The following is a 27,587-nucleotide window of genomic DNA, read 5'->3' on the forward strand; positions in this document are numbered from 1 at the left end:
GATTAAGAAAATGCATAACTGCATAATTTATACTTGTATTTAGTGTTGAAACTTTAGTTTTAGTAATCTTTAGAGAATTTAAGTGAAATGAAAACTTTTTTCTTTTGCTTAAGTTTTTATGTAAGCAAGAATACTTACATATTGTGTATCAGCATATAAGTGCAGTGTTTAAAATTTGAGTCATGTAATCGTGTCATTGTTACTTTAGTTTTTTATAACTTAATATCTGAATAGACTTTTAAAAAGTTGGACTAATGAAAGAATATTAGAATCATAAACAGTAATTACTGGGAAAGTAGGATGTTTGAAATTTTAAAAGATTAACACTGTGGTCTTGTAGAAAATTTTCACTGACACCATGATTAAGGAAAGAATCCTGGGTTACAGGATAATTGATCTGTTATAATAGTCAGCTCTTTACTTCCTTCTTTTGAGATTTTGGCTTAATAATTAAAAATGATGGATACTTTCTTTGGTTCTAAAGTTCTTTAGTCTGAAGTCTTCAACTTCTTTCTTTCTTTCTTTTTTAACATCTTTATTAGAGTATAATTGCTTTACAATTGTGTGTTTCAACTTCTTTCTCATTAAATGTTAGCCTGAGTAACTATTTTGTAATTTGTTTTGCATTGGGCTAGCCTAAAATATTTACAATAAGTAGCAGCTCTTTTGTGCCAGTAGCTCCTTAAATTCTTGAAGTTTGCTTTGCTGACTTCTTAGCATTTAGCATAGTATCATAGTGTTTGGTTTTGCATTAAGACAGGGTAACAATTTGGTGTATTAACTTCATATTTTTGTCTTTTATTTTTTAAAGGTAATGTGGCTTTAGATAATCTACAAATAAAAGAAAATGCTCTGGTAAGTTTTTTGTTTGTTTGTTTGTTTGTTTTTTTTAACTATGTTGACTACTCAGTTAATTCAGTAAGCTCTTAGAAACCCTGGTTACTAGGTATCTGGTACCAGGTGCCAGATGAAGTGATTGAGTCGCTCAGAGAAGGATTACTTTTTTAACTGTTTGCTCTAGGAAAAGCTGAGATTGAAGATTTAGGAAAAAAATTTTTTTACTAATGATAGAAATAGTATCTCTTTGAAAATAATATTTTTCCCTTTTATATATTTGACTGTATAGCTTTGTAATAGACATTTGTCTTAATGAAATAGTTTTCTTCAGAATTATCTTTAAATATTTTTCAGGTAAATAAGGACTTTATTTTAACAATGTATCTAATAAATAATTGTATTTTTTAGAAATATATTGGCAGTCCAGCCTTATAATACTATGGTAATGTTAAGACGTAAAATAGATTTTTTTTGGAATCTAGCTCTAGACAGTAATTTGGGTCATTTGCTATTGAGCTAAAAACAAAACTCTCCCCATCTTCCAAGACTCCTACCCCCCTTTGTTTTTAGCCTCTTGGACTTAATTTGAGTTTATGAAATGTCTTAAGAATGAGTTTATTCTTTAATCAATAGGTCAGATTTATAATTAACCTACATTATGCTTTATAGTCCTAGCTTTGACCTCTGGTTGAATTTCTACATGATGAACTGTTTAATTAAGGAGAGCCTTATACACAAAGTTCTCCCATGACTGGTCTCATGGAAGCCAATTTTGGATGTTGAAGATCTAGGAGTAGAACTCAAGAAGTAACAGTTTATTTTGTTACTGGCATAGTGGAAAGGTCATGGACCTTGTACTCTGGCCGACCTAGGTTTGAGTGATAGCTCTGGCTTTGACCAGCTGTGTGACTTCTGGGAAGTTTCTCAATTTCTTTGAGCATCAGTTTAACCATCTTTAGAATGAAGTTAATAATACAAAACAGTATAATATTTGTGTACCTTTATGGCTTGAATAAAATAAAAAGTAGAGCCTGGCAGGTAGTGGACTCTCAAAATATTTAAATTTTCTTTCCCTCCCTTTATATAGGATGCTATAATTAAAAAAATTTTATCCAAAATTTTAGAACTTAAGGTTCCATTGCTAGAGATTGGAATAAAGTCTATTTTTACTCTACTTACGAAAATATTTTAGAAGATAATAAGTCTAAATAGAATTGTGGTTGCAGGGTATAGGTATCTAATATACTTAGATGACAGATTGCATTCTGTTAGCCTAATTTGAATTTTGGTTATGATTAAATCTAATAAATTATTTTGTAATTTATATTCTCCATTAATTCAAACTAGCCTCCTTTCCCCAGTTAATCCAGCTTGGTGAGGTTTTACTTTGATATGGGTTCTTTACATTTATTTTGTGTGAAAAATTATTTCAGGAGGATTAAAATGAGTGTGAGACCACACTTATAGAAGTGTATAGTTTTCCATCGGTATCCTGTATGATATGAAGACCCTTGAATTTATTTGTCCCCTTCCCCTGCCCAACCCCTGGAGGGTAGAGCTGCTCTCTCATTACCAGTGAGGATTTTTTGTTTGGGTCTAAAAAAAGGTTTATTGTCAAAATCTGTTAGTGTTTTGTTCAGTTTCTGTTCACTTAGAATAGTTGAGTAATCAGATGAGTGGGTAAATTGATTATTTTAGTTAATTATTTATTTATTTTTTAGTTAAATTTTAATTGATTGGTTAATTCTTACCTAAAGTACGTATTTAAGTTGCCAGATTTCCATAGTATTAGCATGTAAGGTACACCTAACAGAAAGGCTATTCTGACTGGTTGAATTTTTAATTATTTTAAAGACTCAAGCGAACATTGTGAATATCAGTTATTGTTTAGTACTCTGTGAATAAAAAAGTTATTTGAACTTTCTAGTGATTTGGAATCTAGATAAGTGAAAGTTCATCGTTATTGATTGGTACCTGTTAGTAACTTATCTAAAGTAAATGCTAATATGGTAGATAATATGTTGGGAATCTGCCTTTTAAGATTTGTTTATTTATTTACTGAATATTTTACTTGAAGAAGGTTGTTGCTCAGTTATTGTCTTCAACTTATTTAAGTGAAAAGAATCTTCCTTTTCCTTCCTTTTAGTATTTCACATAAGCAGTGTCCATCTGTTACTTTAAAAATTCATAGAATTTCCATCTTGCTTGGTTTGGTTTATTAAAACAACTAACCAGTTTACCCAATTACTTTCTTTAACTACAAACTCTTTTTCTGTTGTTCTCATTTATAATTTTGCTTCTCTTATGAATTCTTTCTTTAAAGTCAAGTGTAAGTTAATAAAAACTTTTTTTCAGCTGAGAAACATATCCTTTATGAGTTACTCAAATATAGAAAATTTATTTTGTTTTTCCTTAAAGATGATTGTGTATTTAAATTATGATAGAAGGGTGATTTGGGTGGGGGCTTAATAATTTAAGATGTTCTTTAATCTTTTTTCTTTCTTCTGAAGAGTGAATTGGATGTTCCTTTTAAAGTCAGGGCTGGCCAAATTGGTAAGTACTTCACTCTTCATTTGAATTTTTCTTTGTCCTTTCGGTTTTTTATTGTTCCTGTTATTTAATTTCAAACATCATTTTTAGCTTGAAAAAAATGTGAGAGGTTTTTGGTTTATGTTGATTAGAGCTTTCTGAGTTCTGAGCCTAATGTATACTATACCTAGTACATACATCAAAGTTTTTGACAAAAGTTTAGAAAATTACCCTCTAAAGTGGAAGGACATTTGAACTGCAATGGTGTTTTTCAGACTTGGTTCCACCACACAAAAATATCTTCATTTTCAAAATCGAAATGCAAATTTTGTGTGATTTTTCTTCATATGTCAAAGTAGTGTAATTTGCAAACTCTAGTAAAGAGAATTTAAGTGTAGCTTATTTCCCTCATGTTTTGTTAAGCCATTTCACTTGATACATTGTGCAGCAGTGTGGCATAGAGGATATGTTTTGTTAAGCAGACAGTCTTCCTTTGCAGCTAAACTCTTACACTAAGATCATACATAAGTAAGCATACATCTTTGTTGGAGAAATTTTTTAATAGGAAGTTTAATATATCAAGTCCTTTCACCTAGTCCATACTACTTGGTTTTTACTTTTTTTTAAAATATAGATTACAACCCTAGATGACTTACCCTTACTTTAAAATTTTCACTTATGCCACCATCCTTCCTTCCATCCCCATCACCCTGTTACTTCACCACATCACTTTCCTTCTTCATTCATTATTTTGTATTCAAGGGAGGCTTTGTCTTTTACTCTTCTAGTATCTCTTAGTAATTACTTGAATACTTCTGTGAATCCACATTATTTCATATATATGTGTTCGTTTTATAAAAATTTAAATATTTTAATATAAATTTTCCTATTTTTTTCCTTGAAAAAATTTCCCTTAGATCGAAAGTATCCCTAGGGCTCGCATTAGATTTTTTGTTCGTCTGTTACACAGAGCCTTGTGCTTTGTGAGGCGGTTATGTTTAGCAATGTTCTAGAAGTATTGTTGTAGCCCTACATGCTTAATCGAAATCCTTGAGTGAAGTTATAGCCATTCATTCATTCTTTTCCCTTTGAGATACATAGCTGTGGGAGAAGCAAGGCTAAATATGATACCCTTGTCCTCAAAGAAATTATAGAGATCTAAAATTAGTACAAAATATTGCAATGTCATTTCCAGGGTATTGGATAAGTTATATTTGACTAAAGAACTTATATGTTATTCATTATATTATTACAACTAGATTTATATTTTGGAAGAGGTTTTCTAATGGTTCAGAATTTATTCTCTTTACTTTTGAAGTATTATAAGAATTTAATGGCTTCCTTCAAGGTTACTCACTGAGTTATGAGAGACCCTTTACATGTAAGGATGCAAAGCATATTTTCTTTCTACTTATCCCTGTTTTTGGGTTTACGGGGCATTTATATTAGTTATTAAATAACTGTTAGGTTAAAATATTACACCTAACCTGTAGAGTTAGTGTGGCTAAGTGGGCTCAAGGATGTTTTGGTTTTCTAAGAGGTAGACATATTTGTGGATACTCCTTTTACTTAAAAATTTAAAAAATTTTGTGATCTATAAAAGGAAGGCAGTAACATAACTAACTTAATTTCAGTGGAATACAGAATAATTAAGGATGGGAGGATAATGAGTTAGGGTAAAAGGAGAGAAGAAAAGGTTTAGAGAACAGGTAATCTCTTTTTGGTATGTTAAAGGGGCATTTCCCACTTTTTCAGTGTCATGCTCACCAAGAAGGCAATCAAATCAGTTTTTTAGGAGTTGGTGAGATAACTACAAATAAAACACTATCCATTATAAATATAGGTGGTACTCACTATAAAATCAGCAGACTTAGAAATGACTACCTCTAGGCATTACCTCTAGGTCCTCTGAAGTGGGAACCATTTAAGAAACTCATCAATTTTATAAGCTGGAGAAAAATAAAAATTTAGATGGAGAAATAATTCGAGATTTTAACCTTGGTAAGAGATTCCCAGCTAAAACTGGCTTGCGTCCATAGCCATTCAGGTGAATCAAGATATCCTCCCTTTGCATTGCATTATTTTATTTCCTCTTCAGCTTCTTATCCTGTTTAACAATTTTTTGAGCTTTCAGCATCTTTATTTAAAAGTGCCAATGATTCTGGTGGTATAAGTAGCTTAGTCACTCACATATTAGCATGAGTTAGTTGAATCAGATTCTTTGTCTTAAGAGTCTGATCGGCAGCACTGAGAGAACTATAGCTCTCAGTATAATGACTGTAGGGTCATTTTTTAAAATTGTGATGAGAGAAGGTATTTAATTTTGGAACATGGAAAACTGTGGGGTAGAAAAGGTTTGGATAGAATTGTTCTAATACAGTTGAGGGCAGATTGGGACATTGGCTACCTGGGGACCTGGAAAGAGGGCATACTGAAGATTGGGAAGAGAGTAAACAAATAAATGTGGAAAGATACCAAAGACAGATTTTGCCCATTTCAAAATTTAGCTGAGAATATGCCCTTTTGTCTTCTCTCCTGCTTTGTGTAGCTTTTTCCCATAAACCTCCAAACTTGGCTTAGTGACAGTTAGGGCCATAGTTCATCTATTATTATGGGTGAGAAAGTTTCCGTAGGTAAATTTCTGAAGGACCTGATATTAATACCATTGTTTCTAAGAGAGAAGATGTGTTCTGCCTTCCATGAGATTTATAAGTAGATATTTGGAATATAACTGGTCTGAACTCCTGTAACTCATAATACTAGTAACCATAAAACAGTATACCTTGCCTTTAGGGTTGGCCTCTTCCAGTTGTAGCAATTTGGCATACTGTCAAAGTTCTATTCCTTTGGTACTCTTCTCTGTGTTGCCGCTTCAATTCCTGAGATCTTGAACAGATTTTTTTTTTTATACTAATGCTGTAGAGATGAAGTAGTAGGTGTGGCTAGAACAGCATGTACAATATTCAGACCATCAATTCTGGTTCCATTGATGTATTGGGTGGACTTAAGCATATAATTTAACCTGTCTGGGACTGAGTTGCCTTTTTTTTCAAAACTGAAGTAATAGTTGCCTCATTTTTCTTACAGTTTGGGAATATTAAATGAATTAATAGTTATCAAAAAGTTTGAAAAATACAAAGCACAATGTGAATAGTCACCTTAATGGTAATATAATATGGAAAAGATGTTTTAAACTGTGTTGGGGTTTTTTTTCTTTTTTTTTCTGAGTGATGTACATACTATATGTATGAAGGGTTTTGTGTACTTTTTCTCTTAATGAAAAGTGAGAAATGTATATCTTCTTGAGCATCCAAATAAGAAGGTTGAAATTATGTTCCTTTAGATAAATTAACTTTGAAGATTCCTTGGAAGAACCTTTATGGAGAAGCTGTTGTTGCGACCCTAGAGGGATTATACCTGCTTGTTGTCCCTGGGGCAAGTATGTTATTTTAGGTTTATAAGCATTATAGTAAACATCATAGTAAAATTATATAGCATCATAGTAAAATTAAATTGTTACCTACGTTAAGTATTTTAATATGTTTAGTAAAAAAGAAGATAATAGAAATAAACTAATCATATTCATATATGTACACATATACAATACATACATTTTTACAGATACGCATATATTGCCACATTTTATATAAAATATTCTTATGCTATTGTTGGAAAGAATAATTTCAACCATTTGTGAAATTTATTCTATTCTCAATGAATAATTATTCTACAACTAAGGCTTCCTATTAAGTTGAGATACATTAGACTTTTACTTTTGGGAATGAAAGTAAATAAGTTTTTAAAAATGTGTTAATCTACAGACTGGAAAATTTTTTTCCCCATTTTGTTGCTTCTGATTTTTTTTTTTTTTTTTTTTTAATTTTATTTATTTATGGCTGTGTTGGGTCTTCGTTTCTGTGCGAGGGCTTTCTCTAGTTGTGGCAAGCGGGGTCCACTCTTCATCGCGGTGCTTCTGATTTTGAGTGAATGTTCTTTCAAAAACGTGTGTAAAGTAGATAATTTTTTTCATTATAAACTATAGTATTTTAATTTTTAAAGTACTGATTTTTTTTTTTTTTTTTTGCGGTACGCGAGCTTCTCACTGTTGTGGCCTCTTCCGTTGCGGAGCATAGGCTCCGGACGCGCAGGCTCAGTGGCTATGGCTCACGGGCCTAGCTGCTCCGCGGCATGTGGGATCTTCCCTGACCGGGGCACGAACCCATGTCCCCTGCATCCGCAGGCGGACTCTCAACCACTGCGCCACCTGGGAAGCCCAGTACTGATGTTTTTTTAAAGTGGTATCTTTCATTATTAATGTTTTTTCAGTTTGAGTACAATATTATGTTAAGAAAAGTTTGGGTATTTTAGGGAAAAATTACTTATATTTTCTCAACCATAAAAGAAACAATTTTTATTTTTACCTTTTGTTTTCCAGTCTTTACTGTATACATACTTGATTTGATGTAGCATTTATCACACTATATATGCAACATGGATCTGGATTTTTTGGTTAATATATATATTTTTGATATGTTTCACAGTTTTCATGGTGATAGTGACAGTTTTGAAAGGCTATATGATATTCCATTATGGTCTGCCAACTGTTTTTTGCTATTACAGTGAACATTATAAACTCCTCCTTCTTATAGATAATCTTACTCATTTTGTGTTACTTCCTTAGGATACATAATCAGAAATGAGATTACTAGATTAAAAGTATATATATGTTTTATGATTGTTGATACATGTTCTTGAATTACTTTCTGAAAGTCTTTTCATCAATCTTACATTAATACCAGCGGGTATTGAATAGTACATGTTTTTTGTAGTTACTCAAAATTTTACCACTCACATATAATAACTGGAAATTTTTTGGTATACTTTCTGCCTTCTGTTTGTTCCTCTCTTTCACCTTTCTACTCACCCTTTTCCCCAAATATCCTTTTTCCTATCTTCTTTCTCCCTTTAATTCCTTTCCTTCTGTCCTTTTCCTTTTGATATAAGCTTTGTAAATAAATAGGAATCATCTATGTTTAAGCTTTTTTTAAAACCAATCTAAAGAATATAAATGTTTTTTGACTTACAAAAAATTACTTATTACACACACAATACAATATTATAATGAGGCTGAACTTTTCTTAGTTATTTATTAATTGCCTTTCTTGATGTGTGAATTAACTATACATTTTTAGGTATTAAATATGATGCTGAAAAGGAAGAAAAATCGTTGCAAGATATTAAACAGAAAGAGTTATCCCGAATTGAAGAAGCCCTTCAAAAAGCAGCAGAGAAAGGTACAATAAGTTTATGTTTTAGATAAATGTACATATACCTATATTTTAGATATATTTAATGCTCTGTAAAGAGGGTTCTTTCATAGGCCTTCATAAGTTATAGTTCCAAAGAAAGAATCTTCTTTTAAAATCATATCTCACAATATTGTTTGTAAAGATTTTAATGACTCACACTTGGGAATCACTGCCTTTGTGATTATTTTATCTCACTGCCAGTTAAATTTTCTTACTTTTCTTACCAGTCATTTCTACTGTGCTACTTAATGGAGACTTCCCAAATTCTTTGAGTTCTTGCAAGCCTGTTTGGTTTTCCCAAAGGTTAATGGTTTCTTTGTCTGCATTTTCACATGTGTTGTTGAAAGATAGTAAGGTTTGGTATATTAATATAGTGAAATAGTGTTTAGAGGGAATGGTGCTGTAATTCTTTTCCTAGCTATCTCTTTATATTATACATGATAGTTTTAAAAACTTGATTTTTCAGATTTCAGCATTTTAACATCTTGTCTCAAGTTTTAATGTTTTGTTTTTATCTAAAAATAAATCTGGTGACTATTTTAATTTGGTTTATGGAGCAACAATAAGGATAGGATGAAAAAGAGTTGTCTATAGGATGGTGAGTTGAAGGACTTTTCCATGCCTTTCCAAGTTTGGTTTTCGCTTTCAAGTCAAATCATACCCCAATTGCAGATTGGGGTGTGAGAGTTATAGCATTTTACATCATTTTTGTGTCATTCGGTAGCATGTTTATATATTTCTGTGATGAAAGAAGATGGTACTAGAAATGCTAAGGCATTTCTCTTTGGTCTCTTAAAAGATATGGCAAATGTTGAGTTAGAAATGACAAAAATTATATTTAGATGTTATAATAAGATACTTTCCTAGCTTAAGCTGCTGATATTTATTTAAATCAATAAGAAATCTCTCTTAAAAATAGCTTGCTGATTAAAATTCTTTATCAATGATTCTAATTCTTTTTGCCACAAGCGTTTTTCTCTTATTCAGAATTACTGATTCTTTTACAAAAAAGTACTAAAATACTTAAAATACAGAGGCTATCTTAATGGTAGAATTTTTTAAAAGCCTAAACATGTTTTTTCCTTTTGCTTTTCGTATTTAACCATATCTTATGTTTCTGCTGAAACTTAAGGATCTATATTTCCATGAAAACAGTTTTCTTCATTTCTAGTACTTTTATGTACCAAATAAAACAAAGTGGTAGTGGTTTTGTTTTATGACAGTTCAGTGTGAGTATTTCTTTTTATTCAATTTTGGTTAATTAGAAGTAGTTTTATAAAAATGAGGAAAAAGGCTTGGAGAGCACTAAAATTTTATTTCTTTCTCGAATCAATTCAGATTAAATCTGTTTTCTTAACACAAATGTATATAATTATATGTAGTCATCAATAGGTGTATTTATATATGCTTGGATATATTGCTATAACATGTAGTTATACACTTATAATAATTTATAATATGTATAATTAAGTTATATTTTCCCTGTTGAGAAACAAACCCCAAACTCATTTTTTTTTAATGGAAATAGCTGTGATTACTTAAAAAATATTTTAGCGTTTCCAGTGAACTATAAGAAAAAGCATGGTATATACTCTCTCCTGTTTTAGTAGTTGACAATCAGCAAAATGATAACATGCTATACATTTTGTATTAAGTGCCTATGAAATTTTGACTCCTGGGTTTTTAATACTTAGGAAACTTATATGTTTGTGTCTGGCAGAGAGGCTATTAAGGATGATTTGATAAATCTATAGGGGATGAACATCTGTAGTATTAAGCTTGTGTAAATGGGGCTGTTAGGCTTATATAATATATAATCATTACATTGTAGCTTCTTGGATGATAAAATTTAGGTTTTGTTGGGTAGAACTAAAATTCAGAAAGTGAAACTCAGTTTTAACATTATTACATTAGATTTGTCAGAAAAATGTTTTGAGTATAAAAGATGAATTCAGGAATTGGGAAATATGTTGATAGAGGTTTTTTCCTTTAATTGTCAAGAAATACATTTAATTATCTTGACTGCATATAAGTATTTTTTCTAGTTTGTGTGAATATGGATCCTATGTAATGTTATTCGTACGAATGATAAGACAACCCTGGCCTTTAGGTGCTTTCTATTTCACCATTATTAATTAATAGTTTTGAGTTGATTACCATACTTTTTCATACTTATTATTTTTCCACTTATTTCTTGATTTTAAAAGCACAAAAGCATTATCGTGTATGTATAGAGACTAGGAGGTAAGGAGAAGAAGTGATTCAATTATAAGCACCAGATGATAAAAATGAAAATAGAGTCATCAGGCTGATCTGCTTTAAAAAAGTATTTTTACTTAATTTGTTTCATTTGTTAAAATAAAGTGCTGCCCACTATTATGTGGGAAAAAAAGAAAATTGAAATATAACTATAAATTCATTTCTAGAGAGCTTGCTTAACTGTAAAAATAAACTTTCTTGATATTTTTCTTCTTTTATTTCATTGTAGTGATTTTATTTTCCTGGAAAGGCTATTGTAAAGTAAAGGGAAATATTAAATTCCTAGTGAGGCCAAAAAATTTTCAAATGCTATATAGATTCTGTATTTTAAAATGTTAATTTTATCAAAAACTCTAAAATTTTAGAGTTAACATTAACTCTAAAATCAAATAGTTTTTCCAGAAAGACTTATGAAAAATGTCAGTTTCGTATTCCACCATTCTCTACCCTCTAGACCCACTCCTTAGAGGGAACCGTCTATTTTAGAAATACTAACTTTCTGTGGTTGTCTAATATATTAATGTAAGGCACTATCTTGGATTTCCTGTTACAGTAGTTAAGGAGTTCACCTCTCCTACAATTTTTTCACCCTAAATTCCCCTTTCTGTCTTCTCATAATATGGTTATATCATAATTTTGGGCCAATTACGAGTCAAAATTTACATTACTATGACAATATAATTATTGTTCACTGCATAGGTCAAATAATGTACTGTGATTATATTTCCTTTGCTATGTAGCCTTTTGTTTTTCTTGAATTTGTAAATGCTTCTTTCCTTTTTGCCTGGTCTTCTTTGTAAATTTATCTTCAATTCTTTTTGTGTACTACATGAAATCTATTTATCATATGACTGGCAGTGTTATTTTCCAATTGGCCAAACCCATTTGTTGGTCCTCTCCCTGTCCCCCTGTCCCTCTTGGAGATCTTTCTCTGAACTGGTTGTTTTTTTAGTTCTGCTACATAATTGTCATCCTGGAACTGGTCTTCACTGCTCTTCTGTTTTAATTCATTGGGTCCCTTGCCTTTTGTTCTTTGTTAGTTTGTTCCTTTGTTTTGCTAGAACATTTCTAATAGCTTTTAAGAAAGGATACACTGGATATAATTTTAAAAATCCTTTCAAGTCTGAAAGATTTGTAATTTACTTCCATACTTGTTTGATTTGGCTGGGGATAGAATGCTGGGTTTAAAATGAGAATTTTGAAGGCAAAAATCTTCTAACTTCCAGGTACTTTTGAGAAGTCTGATGCCATTCTGTTCAAAAGATTGTTGGAAACACAAAAATTAGAAAATTCCTGGAGCCTACTGTTGAAAGACTTCATGTATAGTGATAAATAGGAGAGAGTGTTGAGTCTCATCAAAGAGGTATAGATGAGAGTGTTACGGGAGTTCATAATGGGCATATTACGTTCAGCCAGAGATCAGGGTGGACACTGTGAAGGTACATATTTCAGCTGAGTCTAAAGGATGAGTATGCAGAAAGGAGAGAGGGCATTCTAGGTAAAAGGGACAGTGAAATGAAAAAATGTAGGGCATGTATGGGGAGCAGCTAAGAATTTGGAAGTTTGATAGCATATCTGGACGTGAGTTGGAAAGCTAAGTTTAGGTCAGTTTTAAGAGATTTGAATGCCATGATGGTGATGACGATAATTATTGAGAATTTACTATTTGCGGGTCATTCTTCAAAATGCTTTATGTCAGCTTACTCATTTAATAGTCATAATTCTATGATATAAAGGCTTTTATTGTTTCCATTATATAGTTGAGAAAGCTGGAAGTTAAATAACTTGTTCTAGGTTATGCTGCTAGAAAATGACAGAGCTAGAGTTTGAACTCAGTCTGGCTCTTGACTCTGGTTTATAATGGACTTTAATTGGTAGTCAGTGAGAAAGTAAGTTTTACTTTTTAAAAAAAAATCCGGAGAGTGATGTGATCACAGCTGTGTTTTAGGAAGGTAAGCTTGTAGTGGTGTCTAGGCTGGATTTGAGGAGGGAAATGGAAGATGGTGCTACCTAGCCATCACTGACAAGAATGGATAGAAAGGATTCAGACAATGTGTCTGAAAGGGAACATACACTAAAGTAAGATGAATTCATTTCAGCTGACTCTAAAATTAGCGTAAATATCACAGCAATATTTCATTCTGAAAATGGTCAAAATGGTGGGGAAAAAGAACCAAAACAGCAGATTTTTGCTTTCTTTGAAAATTTGGCACATCAATGAGACATTAGCCATAATTGATATTTGTCTGTTTTGCTTAATTTGAAATTATTATAATTTTAATTATTAAGAATTTTTGTTTTAATGTTATGAAAACAAAGTTTATATGTTGAAAGAATGAAAATGGTGTCACTGAAAATATTTCCTTAGAAGTAAGTTGTTTTGGTGTCACTGGATTTTCTTTGTTCTGTTACATGATTTCTAATTCTTTGAACTAAGTTTAGACATATTTTATGTGTAAAATTAAAGGTGTCTTAAACGCTTTGCATTTTGGTTATCGCTGCCATGCGGATGCAGGCGCACATTCAGGGGAGTTCATATATGGCTTGGAAAACTTTGTTTACAAGGACATCAAGCCTGGTGGGTATGCATGGTTAATTATATTCAGCTACATACAAAATTATATTCTTATCCATGCTTGTGCTTTTAATAGAGTTCATATGACATGTCATCCTTTTAGAAAATATGGAAATGTAATTCATGTTTTTCCCCTTTACCATCATTTCCTTTTCTCTACCTTCAGCATTTATTCATTCACCAAATACTTAATGTCTTCTAGTAGCAAGCACTATGCTGGATGCTGAATATTCATGAGGTGAAACAGACACAATCCACTGCCTTTATGAAGCTTACTGTTTGATCTATAGATAACTTTCAAATCTGGACTGCCTTTTTTTTTTTTTTTTTTTTTTCTTTTTGCGGTATGCGGGCCTCTCACTGTCGTGGCCTCTCCCGTTGCGGAGCACAGGCTCCGGACGCACAGGCCCAGCGGCCATGGCTCACGGGCCCAGCCGCTCCGCGGCATATGGGATCCTCCCAGATCGGGGCACGAACCCGTATCCCCTGCATCGGCAGGCGGACTCTCAACCACTGCGCCACCAGGGAGGCCCTGGACTGCCTTTTTGACTTTGGTTCTGTAGAATAGTATTTTCTCAATTAAGCAATTCCTGTCCTATAGCAGTGGTTTTCAGACTTTGTAAAAAGCAATAAAATGGAACCTTTTATTTTTTGAGTGAGACTTTATTTAGAACCTTGATAAGAGATGTTTCTGTGACTTCCTTCTCATGTCCTCCCTGATTTGCTTCACCTCTGTAGTAGCTTTGGAGGCACCTATAGACTACTGTCCTGGACAGCCTCACAAAAGGCAAATTTGAAGGCTGACTGCTTTAGGATTTACAGTAGGATTCTTTTGTATCCTAGGAAGTTTACCAAGCACATTAAAATAATAATTTCTAATATTTGCAGAGTAATTTGATTTATTTAACTGTATTCCCTATAACTTTTCAGGAATTTGTTATATTAGCTCAGTCACACTTAAAATATCTTTTGATTAAATGGCAAGTGGGGTCTCTATCTCAAAATGTAAACAATAATAAGCACTATGATATAGTTACTTTTGCTGCTAGAAACTTCTTTAATGTTTAGGTTCATTATGACAAATGGAAGAATAAGTTGCACGCAGATTTCACAGCATTGAATGAAATTACCCTGAAAGGAGTTTCTCTTTGTACAAATTTGCCCCTTGAGTAAGTGTGGCTGACTATGTTAATTTGTCTTCGAGTCACTTTGTTTAATATAAAAGATAGCATGGAGATACTCATGGTTCACTGTCCAGTTTTGTAGGTTGTAATTGAACCAGCTTTCTATAGTCTGCCAGGGGCAGTGTTTTCTGATCCTACTAGGAGCAACCTGCCTCCAGGATACAAATGAATTCCAACTGGCCCATTCAAACATGTAACAAAATCATTGGGCAGCATTGCTCAAAACAAAACAAAACAGACAGAGGTCACTATAAAGTAAAACCTCATTGATTGAGAGTTTCCTTTTATTCCAAAAAGGTATATTAGCCTGGATAAAAACACTAGGCCTAGAATTTGATGATTCTGAAATGAGAATAATTTTGTTGGTGATATCTTTAGTTGTCCAGGACTTTGTGTGTACTTCATAATCCTTTCGTTGATTTCAGTTTCTGAGTGTATATTCCTTCCTCGTTAAAAAACAAACAAGCAAACAAACAACCCAAAACTTCTAGAACATTGGTTTTCAAAAAGTCAGAGCTATTTTCATAATAATGCTAAGACATTATTTGATATTTCACTGTGTTGACATTGGTGCTGATGGTGCAAAAGCAATGTTGTGTAAAATTGCTGGCTGCCTTAGCATGAATCGAGGCAGTGGCACTAAACTATACTATTAGGAGCCATTGTATTGTTCCTTACCAATCACTCACAGTGAAAAACAAAATAAAATGGAAAAAGCACCAGTGTTACTGAAGCATGTCATTGATGAAATAGAAAAATTTTAATTTTAATAAATTACAACTCTTGAGCATATGTGTCTTTGAAGTTTCGTGACAAAAGAGGAAGCATACACAAGGTACTTCTGCAGACTGAAGCAGGATAATTGTCTCAAGGAAAAATACTTGTGCAGTTGTTTGGGTTGTCAGTGAAACCAGTTGCTTTTTTCATGGAAAGCCATTTTATTTGGAAGAATGGCTGACAGACTGTTATTACTCAGATTTGGGTGTTTGGTAGACATTTCAACAATACAACTTTAAGAAAAAAACAACTGACAGTGTTTGTTGCCAGCAAAAAGATTTGAGTTTCTGAACAAAAATTAGAATTTTGGGGAATTTGTATTTGCCACTTTGAGCTTGATGGCTTCCCATACTTAAAAGACTTTTCTGATGAGATTTGTGGTGGTATTAACAATGTGATTTTTGATATTAAATAATAAGGTGACTCAATGTTTGTAAGATCTGCATAATTCAGTGAAGCAATATTTCCATATTATCAGTGCGTGGTAAAAATTTATGAATGTATAAAAGAGCAAGGTAGACTGATTTTAATTCAGATGAAAGATACACTGATTGAGTTTCAGTTTCCAAGGTGCAACTTTAAGAAGCTATCACTAGTTGAGTTTGGTGTAGTATCCATAATTGCATGAAAAGACTGTGAAGATGTTCCTTCCTTTTCGTATTACATATCTGTAGTTAGGTCAGATTTTCTTCACATACTTCAATCTAAACAACATATACCAAAAGAGCAAAGGCAGAAGCAGATATTTGAATCCAGCAGTCTTCTACTAAGCCAGACATTAAAGACATTTGTAAGATTGTAAAACTATGCCACTCTTCTCACTACAACTTTTTGTTTGGAAAATATAGTTATTTTTCATAAATACATGTTAACTGTACTATCACATAATGGGTTTTTTTATGAGTTAATATTAAAAAGATTTTCAGTGTTGATTTCCAATATGGTAAATATCAATAGCTGTAACCCACACTAATGAAAAGCTGTTTAAGGTTCTTAAATTGTAAGTGTGTTAAAGGAACCCTGAGACCAAAACATTTGAGAACTGCTTTAGACAGTGACTAGGGATCATGAATTTATTGTCCATCCGATTAAACAGAAACTCTCTAAAGAAATATGTAGTACTCAGATTAGATTTTGCAACTATTTGTAGATGTTTAAACATGGTGCATCTAACACTGAGATCAAAGACAGAACAAGCTGCTAGAACAAATGTGAAACCAGAAAGATAATAGGAGGTCAGGTGAGAAGAGTGAGTTATGGTAGATACTAAACCCAGGCAGCTGAACTCCTGTCTCTGAAAGCTTTCTACTTAAGTGGGATGGTTTTCAGGGCTACTCTGGCTTTCTTAGCTGTTTCTTTTCAAATGGTATTTCTTTGAGAACTTAGTCTTTTTCTGAATGTTTAATTTATAAATGAAAAAGACTTAGGGAACATCACTGTGACAAGAACTACTGGTAATAGCAAAGTCCAGATTTTGTTATACGTTTATTAAATATTTTCTTCTTGAAACGTAGGGTTTTATTCTTAAAATCCAGGATTTGATTCTTAGTTTTTTGTAGTGACTGGACAATTTGCTTTAAAATATCAAGGAAGAACGAATTTAAAATTTCAAGCTAAATATCATGTCTATTCTCTCAAATATATGTAACATTAACTGAGCTTATATTTTTATTATAATGTTCAGATGTGGATTTTTTTGATTCATTTGAACAGATACGTATCATGTGCTTTGTGCCTAGATGTTAGGATAATTCCTGTCCTAATGAAGACTCCTGCCTGGTAACAAGACAGTTGTGCAAACACTTCAAATACAGTGTAATCACTGCTTAATGGAAGTCTATATAAGGTGCAGGGGTAGATGGCCTTGGAGATGCTTGGAAGAGTCTAAGAAGGCTTCACACAGGCTGTAGTGCTGGACCTGAGGTTTGGAAGCCTCCTAGGAATTTGCCTGGTAAAGAACTTCAGGGAGAGGAAACCAAGTTCAGGGAATGAAACGTGTAGAGGCATTAGGCATTAGAAAGTTATGGTTTGTTTTGGAAAGTATAAGTAGTATTCCTGAAGTATCCAGTGCAAGGATGAGTGGCAGGAGATAGAAGAGGACAGGGTGATAGGGGGCGGATCATGAAAGGACCTTTGTGTCATGCAAATACTTTCTCATTTTATTTGGCAGGCTGCAGAGAGCCTTTAAAAGCATTTTGAGCAGGGAACTAACAGGCCTGAATAGTATTTTAGAAGATGTAAGTCTGGTGGCGGTATAGAAGGATGTTAGGTTGGAGGTAACAGTGGAGACTGGAGGCAGGGGAGACCATACAGAGGCTGCCCCAAGAGCGTGGACTGGAGTTGATGTGTAATAGGCAGTTGAATGTAACGATTTGTAAGTTGGCTAAGATAGGTTTGGGTTAATGCCATGAAGTGAGGCAGTGCCAAATACAAGTGGATGAGGTGTTAAAGGAATTATTAAGCTAATTTCAGTGTACAAGTCCATGTACTTTTTTGGCCCTTTTTGTATTCTTCATGTCCTCAAGTTATTAAAGTATTCTGCTTGTGAGGTATATCATCCAGAGGAAGTCATCTGTTGGCAGCCTACCCATTCATTTCATTTGTGTTCCTGTGTTCCTACCACACACTTATCAAAACCTTTCTCTGAAAGTCTTTTTATTCTGTCATTATTACATTTCCAATATTTTGGTAACGCTGAAATGAAAAATTAAACTTCATAGTGTAAACAGTCATAAATATTATAAACGGCATTCTGTATGGATATTTTACCCAATTTTTATATGATTGTACCTGCCAAGTTATTTTCTACATTAAAGAAGGTTATTCTAGACTAAAGAAGGTTTGTGAATTTCTGCTTCTATTGAAATAACAGATCAGTTTAGAATAAAGTAAGGTGAGTTGTACCAAAATTTGCTGTCAGGAAGAAGTCTCTTGTTTTCTTTTCTGTCCTCTAGTCTGCTAACTTGAATTTTATCCTTTTCTCACTAAAATGCTTCCACTGAGAAGGACGTAAACGTAAAAAGCACAAAAAACATTTTAAGAAACCTTTTAAAGGTCTTGATCGCTCAAAAGGTAGGTAAAAGTAGTTTTTATGCCATGTGTTATTTATGCACATTGCCACTTGATTTCTGTCTTCAAAGGTCAAATGAATGTTAGATTACAATGTAACTTCAAAAATAAGTTTTAATTTGCAAATGCATATTAAAATCTAAAATAAAAGAAGCACACTGGAATAGGTTGTAATTTCCATTGAGTAGTGCCTTAGCTATCATTTGGTCATTGATTATGAACTATGTGAGAATTTCAACTTTTTTTTTTGAATCTTATTTTATTTATTTTTTATACAGCAGGTTCTTATTAGTTATCTATTTTATACATATTAGTGTATATATGTCAATCCCAATCTCCCAGTTTATCACAGCACCACCATCCCCCACCACTTCCCCGCCTTGGTGTCCATACGTTTGTTCTCTACATGTGTCTCTATTTCTGCCCCGCAAACCGGTTCATCTGTACCATTTTTCTAGGTTCCACATATATGCATTAATATACGATAGTTGTTTTTCTCTTTCTGACTTACTTCACTCTGTATGACAATCTCTAGATCCATCCATGTCTCTATAAATGACCTACTTTTGTTCCTTTTTATGGCTGAGTAATACTCCCTTGTATATATGTACCACATCTTTTTTATCCATTTGTCTGTCGATGGGCATTTAGGTTGCTTCCATGACCTGGCTATTGTAAATAGTACTGCAGTTAACATTGGGGTGCATGTGTCTTTTTGAATTATGGTTTTCTCTGGGTATATGCCCAATAGTGGGATTGCTGGGTCATATGGTAATTCTATTTTTAGTTTTTTAAGGAACCTCCATACTGTTGTTCTCCATAGTGGCTGTATCAATTTACATTCCCACCAGCAGTGCAAGAGGGTTCCCTTTTCTCCACACCCTCTCCAGCATTTGTTGTTTGGAGATTTTCTGATGTTGCCTGTTCTAACTGGTGTGAGGTGATACCTCATTGTAGTTTTGATTTGCATTTCTCTAATAATTAGTGATGTTGAGCAGCTTTTCTTGTGCTTCTTGGCCATCTGTATGTCTTCTTTGGAGAAATGTCTATTTAGGTCTTCTGTCCATTTTTTGATTGGTCTCCTGACCATTTTTTGATTTGGTTTGTTTTTTTAATATTGAGCTGCTTGAGCAGTTTATATATTTTGGAGATTAATCGTTTGTCCGTTGATTTGTTTGCAAATATTTTCTCCCATTCTGAGGTTTGTCTTTTCGTCTTGTTTGTAGTTTCCTTTGCTTTGCAAAAGCTTTTAAGTTTCATTACGTCCCATTTGTTTATTTTTGTTTTTATTTCCATTACTCTAGGAGGTGGATCAAAAAAGTTCTTGCTGTGATTTATGTCAAAGAGTGTTCTTCCTATGTTTTCCTTTAAGGGTTTTATAGTGTCTGGTCTTACATTTAGGTCTGTAATCCATTTTGAGTTTATTTTTGTGTATGTTGTTAGGGAGTGTTCTAATTTCCTAATTTCATGCTATTACGTGTAGCTGTCCAGTTTTCCCAGCACCACTTATTGAAGAGACTGTCTTTTCTCCATTGTATATCCTTGCCTCGTTTGTCATAGATTAGTTGACCATAGGTGTGTGGGATTATCTCTGGGCTTTCTATCCTGTTCCATGGATCTATATTTCTGTTTTTGTGCCAGTACCATATTGTCTTGATTACTGTAGCTTTGTAGTATAGTCTGAAGTCAGGGAGTCTGAGTCCTCCAGCTCCATTTTTTTTTCCCTCAAGATTGCTATCTGGGAGAATGTTCCTTGTGCACTTGAGAATAAAGTGTAATCTGCTGTTTTTGGATGGAATGTCCTATAAATATTAATTAAGTCTATCTAGTCAATTGTGTCATTTAAAGCTTGTGTTTCCTGATTAATTTTCTGTCTGGATGATCTGTTCATTGGTGTAAGTGAGGTGTTAAAGTCCCCCACTATTACTATGTTACTGTTGATTTCCTCTTTTATAGCTGTTAGCAGTTGCCTTGTGTATTGAAGTGCTCCTGTGTTGGGAGCATATATATTTATAATTGTTATATCTTCTTCTTGGATTGATCCCTTGATCATTATGAAGTGTCCTTCCTTGTCTCTTGTAACATTCTTTATTTTAAAGTCTGTTTTATCTGATATGAGTATTAGTACTCCAACTTTCTTTTGATTTCCACTGGCATGGAAAATCTTTTTCCATCCCCTCACTTTCAGTCTGTATGTGTCTGTAGGTTTGAGGTGGGTCTCTTGTAGACAGCATATATATGGGTCTTGTTTTTGTATCCATTCAGGCAGCCTGTGTCTTTTGGTTGGAGCATTTAACCTATTCACATTTAAGGTAATTATCGATATGTATGTTCCTGTTGCCATTTTCTTAATTGTTTTGGGTTTGTTTTTGTAGCTCCTTTTCTTCTCTTGGGTTTCCCACTTAGAGAAGTTCCTTTAGCATTTGTTGTAGAGCTGGTTTGGTGGTGCTGAATTCTCTTAGCTTTTGCTTGTTTGTAAAGCTTTTGATTTCTCTGTCAAATCTGAATGAGATCCTTGCCGGGTAGAGTAATCTTGGTTGTAGGTTCTTCTCATTCAACACTTTAAATATATAGTGACATTGCCTTCTGGCTTGTAGAGTTTCTGCTGAGAAATCAGCTGTTAACCTTGTGGGAGTTCCCTTGTATGTTATTTGTCATTTTTCCCTTGTGGCTTTCAATTAGTTTTCTTTGTCTTTGATTTTTGTCAGTTTTATTACTATGTGTGTCAGCATGTTTCTCCTTGGGTTTATCCTGCCTGGGACTCTCTGTGCTTCAGGGACTTGGGTGGCTATTTCGTTCCCTATGTTAGGGAAGTTTTCGACTATAATGTCTTAAAATATTTTCTCATGTCTTTTCTGTCTCTCTGTCTCCCTATAATGTGAATGTTTTTGTGTTTAATGTTGTCCCAGAGGTCTCTTAGGCTGTCTTGATTTCTTTTCATTCTTTTTTTCTCTTCTGTGGCAGTGAATTCCACCATTCTGTCTTCCAGGTCACTTATCCGTTCTTCTGCCTCACTTATCCTGCTATTGATTCCTTCTAGTGTATTTTTCATTTCAGTTATTGTATTGTTCATCTCTGTTTGTTTGTTTGTTCTTTAATTCGTCTAGGTGTTTGTTCTTTAATTCTTCTAGGTCTTTGTTAAACATTTCTTGCATCTTCTCGATTTTTGCCTCTATTCTTTTTCCGAGGTCCTAGATCATCTTCACTATCATTATTCTGAATTCTTGTCCTGGAAGGTTGCCTATCTACCCTTCATTTAGTTGTTTTTCTGGGGTTTTATCTCATTCCTTCATCTGGGACAAAGTCCTTTGCCTTTTCATTTTGTCTATCTTTCTGTGAATGTGGTTTTCCTTCCACAGGCTGCAGGATTGTAGTTCTTCTTGCTTCTGCTCTCTGCCCTCTGTTCGAGAATTTCAACTCTTGAACTTGTATTTTCCTGTTTTTTATAGATAAACCAAAAGAAGCCAAAAAGGATACATTGTTGGAAAAATTGGCAACTCAAGTAATTAAAAATGTACAAGTAAAAATCACAGACATTCACATTAAATATGAAGATGATGTAAGTAACTTAGTTTTACTTGATTTAAGTTAGTAATTAAGTGTGTATTTTATGACATTAATTCTTGATTTGCCCATAAATAGCAATTTTGAATCCAAGACAGATTTTTTTTTTCCTGATTAGTACACTACCATATCTCCTTCCTTGTGTTAGGCTTTTTTCATCTGGCATTAATGTGTGTACATATATCATAAAACTTCCATATGTTCCTTTCTAAAGCTAATTTAAGAGATTTTTGGATTTTTCTCTATCATTTATTTTGAATTTTGCTTAAAGACTTAGACTAATATAACTTTAAGGAACTAATTTTTTTTAATAATGACAAAAATTAGTTTCCAGAGGTGATGAAGTAATCGTTTATAATGGTAGTTGGTAGAGAGGGGACTAAAATCCAGGTCAGTTGTCTGCTAGTCTCATTCACTTTACTTTCCACCATGTTGGATTTTAACACCCACAACTACTCACACACATGTGTAGCAATATTTAGAAACCACACTTCACTTATAAGCAAAAGTTTAACATTAGTTGATTAAGAACTATTTTACTGATTAATTTTAGTTAAAATGTAACAAATATTTTGAACTTAATATGCGCTGCTTTGTCTTAAAGTTCAAAACATACATGAGAAGCCTTGAATTTTTTTCATTTACCTAACAAATTGGAAATGCTTTTTCATCTTTTCCAAAAATGAGTTTGCTTTCCTTTTTGTTTTTAGTTTGCTGTAAGTTTGGATTTAATTAAAGTCATACTGCCATATAAGGAATTTATTTTACTTTCCTGATAAGTTCCTTTTGTAACTTAAGATTCAGTAAGACACACTTGTAGTTTCTCAAGATACACCATCTCTATCTTACACTGACTTTTATCTTTTGGTTTTTCTGTAGTCATTAGACTGAATTTTGCTAACAAATAATGTCTAAAAACCAAATTAATAAATCTCCTTGTTTAAAACAAACTTAGGAAAATAAAATTGACTCAACCCGTCATGGAAGTAAAAGAATTATTCTTAAAGCTAATAGCATGTTGGTGAATGATAATCTCAGTTTAAACTTAAACTAAGCTTTTTTATTGAGCAAATACAATTCAAAAGGTACATTATTTCTTTCTCTTTAATGAAGAAATACAGAGATGCATAGGAGTGGGACAAGTAATATCAATTACATTTAAATTGGTGTCAGTGACAAAATTATTAAAATAACCTAAAGAAAAAAATTAAAAGCACAAAGGGATCTTCCTTATATTACCTCTTTCAATGTGATTACCTTAATTATTGTGTCTGGAAGGATAGTGAAAAATATGGAAATGGGGGGGGAAAGTATAAGTTATCATAAAGATGTTCTTTGTATGATAGCAATAATTTATGGGTAGTGCATTAGCAGCTGAGGAGTTGTGTTTTATTAAAGTTCCTTCTGAAATAGCTGCAAGTTATTTTGAGATTGATATCCATAGGTATAAAAAGATGAATATGGGAATGAAAGGAAATACATTTTGCCACAAATCATAATATATCTAATAATAAAAACAAAGCTCACAAAGCTCTTTGTGCTTTGCAGCTATAGCAGAGCATGCATTTAGGTGACTAAACTCAAGTCTCTGGTGGATGATTTAGAACATGATTTTTCTCCTCTCTCTAGTTTCCCTATTTTCTTTCATGACCAAAAAACATTGACTTTTGGACATCTTTGAGATATCGAAAACAATGACATCGTACACACCATGGCACAGTTTAAGCACTGTGTATAGATATAATTTAGGTATTGAAGATGAGAAATGGAAGTTTAACATTGGCATATTTTGAGTTAAGGGATTAAGGAAATTAAAAATTAAGAATCTTGAAGCATCTTCTAACAAACCATTTTTAAAGTGTCCGGGAAATTAAAGGCTTAAATAGACAGTTCACATTTCTAAATGTGAAAATCTTAAATGTTTTAAAAATAATTTAGTGGCATGGTTTTATCTACAACTCCTTGTTTTATTTATCTATGGAGAACATCTTTAATGGTATATACATAAAGAGACTGTCTCTTTTAAACTATGTAGACAAGAGTCTGTTTAGCCCTAGTGAGTGAATCTTCTCACTTCTAGTAAGAAAATAGTTCCACTAGGAAAGTATCATGTTAGTGTCATGCCTACAGAATGTGGAAAATCCCAGCCATGTTACTGTCTTCCTTCACTTTCTTTTACACAAATCCATTTGGTTGCGTTACTTTTAAACTCATTGTCCTATGTTGCCTATTTTAGAGTGGAGAATGGATTTACCCTCACTATCAGTATATTTTAATGTCACCTTTTTTTCTTTGATAGGTAACAGATCCAAAGCGGCCTCTTTCATTTGGTGTCACACTGGGAGAACTTAGTCTATTGGTAAAGTGACGTTATTTAAAATTTCTGTGGAACCTGTGAAATATTATTCTCAAGTCACAGGGTGAATTTCCTAAAATCAGCTATTGCTACAAATAGCTGTTTTATTTTTATGTGTAATCTTTCTACAGCTCTTCTAGGAATTTACAACTTTTAGTGATACTTTTATTATAGTCTCTAATTATTTTGATTTATCTTTGAATTTAACAGATTTCAAAATATCAAGAACAAGTGTTTTGAAAGTATTAAAAGCTGTATCTTAAATCTTTAGTAAATTAGGGGAAGATAGATTTCTATAGAGTCATGTTCTTATCCACAGTATAATTTCCAAATAGTTTATACATGTGTATCTGTTTATTATATTGAAATGTACATAAGCTAATTTATTTTGATTAAGTATTTTATAATGCAGTTTGGTTTTCCTCTTAAAGGTCTTTAAGGATATAGAGTGTATATATCCAGGTTGGACATTCTTTTACTATTATGGACAACTAAGTGGTAGGAAACATGTTTTAAAGTTTAGGACAGTGAGCAGTAGATCATACTGGGTACATTGTTGTCTTTTGATTAGTTATATGAAGAGGGCCTTAGTAGGGAAAGAAGACGAAGAAAAAAAGAAAGAGAAGTAGACTATTAAACAGAAAAAGGACATTGTTACATGGAGGCCTTAAGAAGATACATGCGTGCAGAGAAGTAGAGGTATACATCAGTTGAAGATCAAAGCAGAAAAATTAAAGAAAAGGTACTGGAGAGGCAAAGGAAAGGGAGTCAAGGAAGCTAGTGTTTAATACACTGTTTATCCTCTGCTTGTTTCCAAAATGAATTTGAAGTAGCTTTCAATAAAAAAGGAACAATACTATAACACTTCTAAAGAAACCAGAATCTGTGTTCTGAAAGGCAGAGAGATAATTGTTCCAGAAAAATGAGACCAGCAATATTAGTCATAAGTGAGCTCATTGTTTAATGTTGAGCTTCTAACAGACCAAATGAAAAATACAAAGTAGTCACATAGTTCCCATTGACTGATAACAGGCATTCTAAGGATGGTGTGTAGTTTCCTTAGTGTGTGCTGTTGTTTGATCCTCTGTATCTTTGCTCAGATTGTTCATATGGTTTTCTTTGCCTGCGTTATTCTTTTCCCTTAATCTGCCTGGCGATTCTGTTCAGGTTTTAATAGTTCCTTCAGATGTTACCATCTTTCTCATTCTTTTTTTTTTACTTCACTCTTAGAAGTTACCATTCCTTCTTTTATGCTCCCTATTATATTTTATCAAAGCACCTGTGACACATTACTGAACTGGTTATCATGTTGGTTTCCTTCTATCCAGCCTTCATTCATTGATACAATAGTACCTATATTTTAGTGTTTTTGTGATGATTAAATTAGATAGTTTGTGTAAAGCATTTGGCACATTGTCTGGCTCAGTTTCTGCTTCAACTACTACATTGACTATTATAACAACAGTAATAGCAAACTTAACTCTTTCTGTATCTATACCATTCCTTCTTCCCATCTTTCCACTTACTAACTTTTATATCTAAGATAATCTTCCCACCTCTGATCTAGATCCCTTCGTCCCCCATGTCCTTAGGAGCCTTTTCCCCCCTTTTCTCTCACCCCCTCCTACCTTTTGCCTTTTCTTCCTTATTTCTGTCAATTTCCTTCTCTTTCCTAAATCTTCAACTCTTCTTCTTCCCTCTTCTCCCTTCCCTACCTCCTTCTTCTAAGCATTTAAATGCATTCAAGTGTCTCTTTTATATTAAAATTAAAAAGCCTCTCCTTAACCTTCTCCCACTGCACCCAGGCCCCATCTAACTATTGCCTTCTCCTTCTCTTCTTTCTAAGTTTGTGAGAAAATTCTCTACCTTTGCTATCTTTATTTCCCCACCTCCTAATGACTCCCTACCCACTATACTCTTATTCTGCTGCTCCACTGAAACTGCTCTTAAGTTCATCGGTAATGCCCTGGCCGCTTAAGTAAGTTTTAGTTTATCTCACAGCAGCTTTTGGCATTGCTGACCATACTGACTTTGTAGAAACATGGTCATGCTGTGATTTCCATATTCTCCTGGTTTTCTTCCTACTTTGCAATATTTATTTATTTATTTATTTATTTTTACAAGAATGTGGACCTTCTTCAATAGTTTATAGGCTAGCTCTCTGTTTTTATTCATACCCAGTTCCTTCCACACACAGACACAGAGTAGCTCAGTAATTATCTTCTGAATGAATGAACTCAGTTAAATTAGAACCTCCTCAATTCTATTTTCACTGTTCCTTTGATTTTGTAATATAAATATGTGAAGAAACAGGTAACTGACATTAGCCATCATTAGCTAAATGTCTTGTTATTCCCAAGTTATTTTGTTACGGTTATTAGAGCACTGTTTTGTTGATATATATACTTCATTTCACAGTTACTCTCTTTTTTTCTTTTAGACTGCAAATGAACACTGGACTCCGTGCATATTAAATGAAGCAGAAAAAATTATATACAAGGTATTAGAGTAGACTTTTTAATCCGCTTATTTTCCTAAGTACAAACACTTAATGTATTTTCTTCAAGAAACCTTGATGGAGCAGAATATGCCATTGGAATATGAGTTAAAAGTTTTGGGTACAGTTTTGGCTCTGCTACTTACTATGTGACCTTCTGTAATCACTTACCTATTCTGAGGTATAGAGTCTTCACCTAGAATATAAAGAAACTGGATAAAATTAATGTTTCCCAAATTGTATTCATGGAGCATAATATACCATTGGAATGTGGGTTAAAAGTTTTGGGTCCAGTTTTGGCTCTGATACTTACTATGTGACGACCTTCTGTAATCACTTACCTATTCTGAGGTTTAGATTCTTCACCTAGAATATAAAGAAACTGAATAAAATTAGTGTTTCCCAAATTGTACTTCATGGAACATTAGGTAATTAAGATATTATCAGATTTGTTGAAAAACTATTCTCTGGTCAAGTAAGATTACTGACTAAAGTAGAAAGCTGTACATAGTTAAACAGGTACATTTTATTTTGTTTTAAACTCCAGGACTTCACAGTACTTTAAATATGCTAATAAACATTGTGAACCTTTAAGAAGGATATTTAGTATGTAGCTTTCCCCACCTTTGTT

The 27,587-nt window shown here is 33.1% G+C and overlaps 1 protein-coding gene across 2 annotated transcripts in view; it reads left to right on the forward strand.

Annotated features, from left to right (window-relative positions):
* The window catches only part of VPS13C (vacuolar protein sorting 13 homolog C), a 183,144-nt gene that overhangs the window by 12,716 nt on the left and 142,841 nt on the right, over window positions 1-27,587 (forward strand). For both annotated transcript variants that reach the window (XM_060097248.1, XM_060097249.1), the window contains exons 2-8: window positions 812-855; window positions 3,348-3,390; window positions 6,710-6,805; window positions 8,559-8,660; window positions 21,989-22,098; window positions 24,403-24,462; window positions 26,900-26,959. In XM_060097248.1, coding sequence (XP_059953231.1) covers window positions 812-855; window positions 3,348-3,390; window positions 6,710-6,805; window positions 8,559-8,660; window positions 21,989-22,098; window positions 24,403-24,462; window positions 26,900-26,959 — 515 coding nt within the window. The remainder of the gene's footprint in view (window positions 1-811; window positions 856-3,347; window positions 3,391-6,709; window positions 6,806-8,558; window positions 8,661-21,988; window positions 22,099-24,402; window positions 24,463-26,899; window positions 26,960-27,587) is intronic.

This window comes from Mesoplodon densirostris, chromosome 4 (assembly GCF_025265405.1).
Source record: "Mesoplodon densirostris isolate mMesDen1 chromosome 4, mMesDen1 primary haplotype, whole genome shotgun sequence".
In the NCBI taxonomy this organism is placed as follows: domain Eukaryota; kingdom Metazoa; phylum Chordata; class Mammalia; order Artiodactyla; family Ziphiidae; genus Mesoplodon; species Mesoplodon densirostris.